Below are 5,396 nucleotides of genomic sequence, written 5' to 3'. Positions count from 1 at the left end.
CTGTGGGATAAACAGAACAGGTGTGTAGGTAACAATGCAAAAGGAACCAATTTGTGCTTCTAAGTAAAAATCCAATTTGTAGCTCTTAGCTACATTTTTTAATTCATGGAATTGCAATTAGTGGGTGTTCACTCTTCTTCCAAGAGAAGTTAAAAGGCCCTGTATTCTTGGGCTATCCTGAACAATTTATCTACCAGCCTTCAACTTGTCATAAAGCCAGACTGTGCGTTGAGACTAAAGATCTGTGCTCCCCAAATAAGGCCACAGAGCCTTAATCAATCAGTGGTTCTCCTCTGGAGAGCTTTTTAAATAAAACAAACAGCTTTCTACATTTCATTTCGCACCTACTGAGTCCCTGAAAGTAGGACCGAATCATTTACTTTTCAAGTTAAGTTCTACAGCCGGTTCTGTACATCAGCTAGGTTTTTGAACCACCCAGACTAAGCGAGACGTTTGCAAACTGGCTGTGCTCTGCAGATAGTAGATGGTCAAGGAGTTGGCTGATTGATTGACTTAACAGAGACAATTTTTTCCTAACATTTTCCTTCTGTGAACATTTTCTGATACCTGCTTTATGCATGTTATAGGCTGAATGTCTGTGTCCTCCCAAAATTCATAATTTGAATTTCTGACTACAGTGTGATGGTGGTATGTGAAGGTGGGGCCTTTAGACGATAATTAGCTCATGAGGGGGGGACCCATGTGTTGGGATTTTAGTGTCCCAACACTAAAGTGTCTAAAGCTTCCTCTTTAGAGAAGAGGAAGCAGATTTCTCACCTTCTCCATGCCCATGCACAGAGGAAAGGCCATGTGAGTGCACAGTGAGAAGGTGCCTGAGAGCCAGGAAGTGGGCCCCTACCAGGAACCACATCTGCCAGCACCTTGGGCTTGGACATCCCGGCAGCCGCCAGAACTGTGAGAAGTAGCCACCCAGTCTCTGGTGATTGATTGTTATGCAGCCCTATGCCAAGAGCACAGGCCATGAGAGACACTGGGGGACACACAGATCGAGTCAGCTTTAACCAAGACACTGAATAAGCCACATCTAGTGTCATTTTACTGTCTTAAGCATGCTGCACTAGCCTGGAGCGAGCCCCGTCCACTTACATTCTGAAAATGAGGAAACCTTACGTGGAGGATGAAATTTACATAAATTAAAATGACATGGCACGGAACTGGGGGGAAGACAGCTCTTTTCCTGCGCCCTAATGGCACCTAACCTCACCTCGAAGAAGGAAATAAAATGCTCGTGAGGCTACTTACCGTAGAGGGCAGCTTATGTTCTAGTGCAGAACCTCGTGTTAAGAAGCAGGTAATTATAAGTTAACTGTTTTCCCACTGATGATAAAGGATGTAGCTTAAAACTGCATTTTTAAAAGCTGCTTTTAAAGGGAGGTGGAGGGGGAATAGAAACCGTCATCCAGCTCCCATTTTACCAGTGAGGAGGGAGGCCCGGAGAAGATGTGTGACAGTGCGCGGTCAAGAGACCGAAGTCCAGCGTTCTGTATTAACAACTAAAGTTGTTTAAACAAACAGCTATTTATCTTCTTTTCTAAAGGACTTAAGGTGACTAAGATGTCTAGGGTCTATACTTGGAGTCACCCTGGTCTCCAAATTATGGCTTCATTTTGAGCCACGGATTAATTTGTTATAGGTCCTCCACTTACATGCCAGTTACCTTTCTGTGGAACTTTTTTTGTATCACCTCTAAGTTGGACAGTTTCATGTTCTTCTGGATCAGTGACTATACCAGTATTGTGGTATGTTTCAACTGTAAAAATAATCTGTCAAAACATTTTCACATTAACTGACCTGTATGTATCTGAAAAAAAAGTAAAGTTTCTATACTATTAGAAGTGTATTCTGACATTATGTATTCTTTCTGTTATGACAATATAAAATTTTGAAATTTCTCTCTATGAAAATGGGAAGGCATATAACAGAAAACATCACAATAAAGTGTTGAAATCCTTAACATTTACACAAACTGATAACACACCTAAGCCTAATAAAAAAAGACAAATGTCATAATTCATAGGTACTTTCCACCATCGTGTACTGCTGATGTCTGTATAAACTGGTATAATCTACTGGAAAACAATTCGGCAATATGTGTGTATCAGGCACCATAATTTCTACAATTTAACCCAATAATGAGAGCTGTGAAACAGACTTACATATATAATGTCGCTCATCACAATATTTATGAAAGTGAAAAGTTCAAAATGACCTAACGTACGACAGATTAAATATACCATTATATAGTCACGGCATTCAAAAAATTACCACAGACGTGTAGAAAGGTGGGAAAATACCCTATATAATAAGGAAAAAAGTCAAAACTACCCAGAAATGATAAAATATGAGAGTAAATCTTCAATACCTTGGGTTAAGCAAGAGTTTCTTAGATATGACACCAAAAGCAAAAAAAGCACAAGCTATAAAAAATTAAATCGGACTTCATCAAAAATTTAAAATTTTACACTTCCAAAGACATCATGAAGAAAGTAAAAAAGACAGCTTTCACAGACCAGAGCACCCTGAAAAGCGGTCTTGCAGGGAAACCCACACCTGTGACTCCAGGTCCTTCTTCTTACCTGAGTCTAGGTGGATTGTTCTTGCTCTCTTCAATTTTCCAAGTGGTTTATACTTTGGCTCAGTACTTTGGGAAGATCGGCATAAAGGCTTTAAGCTGAAATGAATACGAATATTTTATTTTTCCTGTTGGGAAGTTGCTGGAATGTAAGCATCACTTTTAGAGATTATAAAAACCTAACTATGGGGGAAACCATACCACTACTTTTCAAAACGGAAAAGCATTGTTTAATAATTAAAAATTACTTCAGGGACTTCCCTGGTGGCACAGTGGTTAAGAATCCGCCTGCCAATGCAGGGGGCACGGTACGAGCCCTGGTCCGGGAAGATCCCACATGCCGCGGAGCAACTAAGCCTGTGCGCCGCAACTACTGAGCCTGCGCTCTAGAGCCCACGAGCCACAGCTACCGAGCCTGCGTGCCACAACTGAAGCGCCTACAGCCTGTGCTCCGCAAAAAAGAAGCCACCACAATGAGAAGCCCACACCCAGTGACAGAGTAGCTCCCTCTTGCCGCAACTAGAGAAAACCCGCGCACGTGCAGCAACGAACACCCAACGCAGCCAAAAATAAAATTAGGGGCTTCCCTGGTGGCGCAGTGGTTGAGAGTCCGCCTGCCGATGCAGGGGACACGGGTTCGTGCCCCGGTCCGGGAAGATCCCACATGCCGCGGAGCGGCTGGGCCCGTGAGCCATGGCCGCTGAGCCTGCGCGTCCGGAGCCTATGCTCCGCAACAGGAGAGGCCACAACAGTGAGAGGCCCGCGTACCACAAAAATAAATAAATTTATTTTTTAAAAAAATTCAGTATAATAAAGTGGTAAATACAAGCACTTAAAACAACCTGGTAGATATTCATCTAATTGTAGGATTGGGGGGAGAGCAAAACTTTTATCTTTGTTCTCACGCTGCAGAAAAGCAGGTCCTATTCTAATAACCTATTAAGCAATAGAGGAACACGTTCTGGCATTCAGGGAATTCAGTGTCGCAACGGCTTCCTTATGCCAGATTCCCAGAAGCGTTTAGGATTTTATGTTAACACACTCACGTGAGGAAAGCCCATATACTCCCAACCAGTACCATATTTACAGCCACACCCATTTTACATCCTTGCCCCTGGTTTCCGGCCCAAAACTATTCTCTGGATCCATCCCGTCCAAAAACACAAGTCCCACAAGTAGTAACTACTCACATTTCTTGAACTTTACCCATAGTTGTGCCTAACGGAATGACATTTGGATATACATTCACTGGATAGATGTAGCTCAAGAAATCTTTAATCTGGAAGAAGGAAAATAAAGTGCATCAGTTATCTCTACGGTGAAGAGCCCCGGTGTTACAGCAGCAGATAAAGGGATGCGGGGAAAGAGAAGTAGAAGTCTCTCAAGACTGTGGTCCCAATGCCAGCTGCACGTGGGGAACCCCTGGGCACCTCCTAGGAGAAGACAGACCCAACCCCAAAAGTCCCCTAACTGAGCTATGATGGGGCCTGGAGGTCAGTAGGTTTGGACGTTCTTCAGGTGATTCTGTTCTCCAGTAAGGAGTGAGGATCACTGATGAATGGGATGCAGAGGCTCCATTTCTTCATATGACATTAGTTCCCTTATCTAGGGTCACTCACCCGTAGTTAACCAATCCCCTTCAAGGAAGTGAGAATTCATCTGAGTGTTTAATACACACAAGGAAAAAAGGTCTTAGAATTGCATTTCTTTCCTCCGACATAATCGTTAGCAATACCAAGGGGAACTACATCTTTGAGATTGCTTGATTTGTTCTCAGGGTTTATTCTAATCTAAACAAGGACATGCCAAAATGTCGTGAATACCTTGATTTTCTGCAAAGCTCAGAATGCTAAACAGGAGGGCTTCTGTCACTATTCCTCAAAACACCTCTAACAACCCAGAAGAGCTTCTGTTTTGCCACTTATTAGATCTTGGTGAGCTTGTGGTCTCGGTTAAGTTACCTAACGTCTCTGAGTCTTAGAGTCTTCATCTAAAAGTATAAATGAGATAATGTGGGCAAAGTGCTTAGCCCTGGTACCTGGCACATAGTTGAACATTCAATAAAACTGTCTATTACAAAGTTGGTAATGACAACACAAAGATTTTTATTCCCTTCTGCAAATGGGGAGACAGAGACACAAAGTAATTAGTAGCACCCAACTTTTTCAAATAAAGCACCAAGTCAAAAGAGGTAGGGAACCCAGGAATTATTAATAAATCTATATTCAAATAAAATGGGAACCTTAAGACAAAGGGGAAAGACAGGAACAGATACATTCTTTGGATACTTCTCATAAACAATTTCCTTTGTACTTTCAGAGTAGGCATGCAAAAAGAAGCCATTATTTACCTTGCCCACAACCTATATGATTTGCATAATCAATCCAGAGTCGAGGCTGGTAGAAATCTGAGGCTTTTGAAGGGAATAAGAATGAAGAGAGTCCGGTCAGACCCACACCAGAAACGGCCCCTACTCAGAGATGAAGTGGCCACAAGGAGACAAGAGATACCCAGGAGAGGGCATCCTCTCCCACTGGTCCACACCGATGCCCTTTCTTCAGATGCCTGCCTTAAAACTACCCATTAACACAGTCCGTTCTGGTTCTGTGCAGTAGTTCCACTCCATAAGCCACCGCAGACAGTAGACCACTGTTCCTGTGGGAAATAAACAGTGTTTCCCTGAACCTCCAGTCACAGCGCTTTGTCAACCGATCAAGTACACAACGTTCTTTTATGTGTGCTTCTCTTTAAAGCTATCGTCCGTAGAATACACCGTTGATCCATGAACACTGAGCTCATAGCC

At 42.8% G+C, this 5,396-nt stretch overlaps 1 protein-coding gene across 4 annotated transcripts in view; it reads right to left on the bottom strand.

Annotated features, from left to right (window-relative positions):
• DCLRE1C (DNA cross-link repair 1C) overlaps positions 1-5,396 on the bottom strand; it is a 54,861-nt gene that overhangs the window by 6,134 nt on the left and 43,331 nt on the right. For all 4 annotated transcript variants that reach the window (XM_032622103.1, XM_032622100.1, XM_032622102.1 and 1 more), the window contains 2 exons: positions 3,784-3,872; positions 2,598-2,692 (listed from right to left, as the gene is read on the bottom strand). In XM_032622103.1, the coding sequence (XP_032477994.1) occupies positions 2,598-2,692; positions 3,784-3,872 (184 nt within the window). The remainder of the gene's footprint in view (positions 1-2,597; positions 2,693-3,783; positions 3,873-5,396) is intronic.

Source organism: Phocoena sinus, chromosome 2 (assembly GCF_008692025.1).
Source record: "Phocoena sinus isolate mPhoSin1 chromosome 2, mPhoSin1.pri, whole genome shotgun sequence".
Lineage (NCBI taxonomy): Eukaryota > Metazoa > Chordata > Mammalia > Artiodactyla > Phocoenidae > Phocoena > Phocoena sinus.
This window is presented reverse-complemented; position numbering and strand designations above follow the sequence as displayed.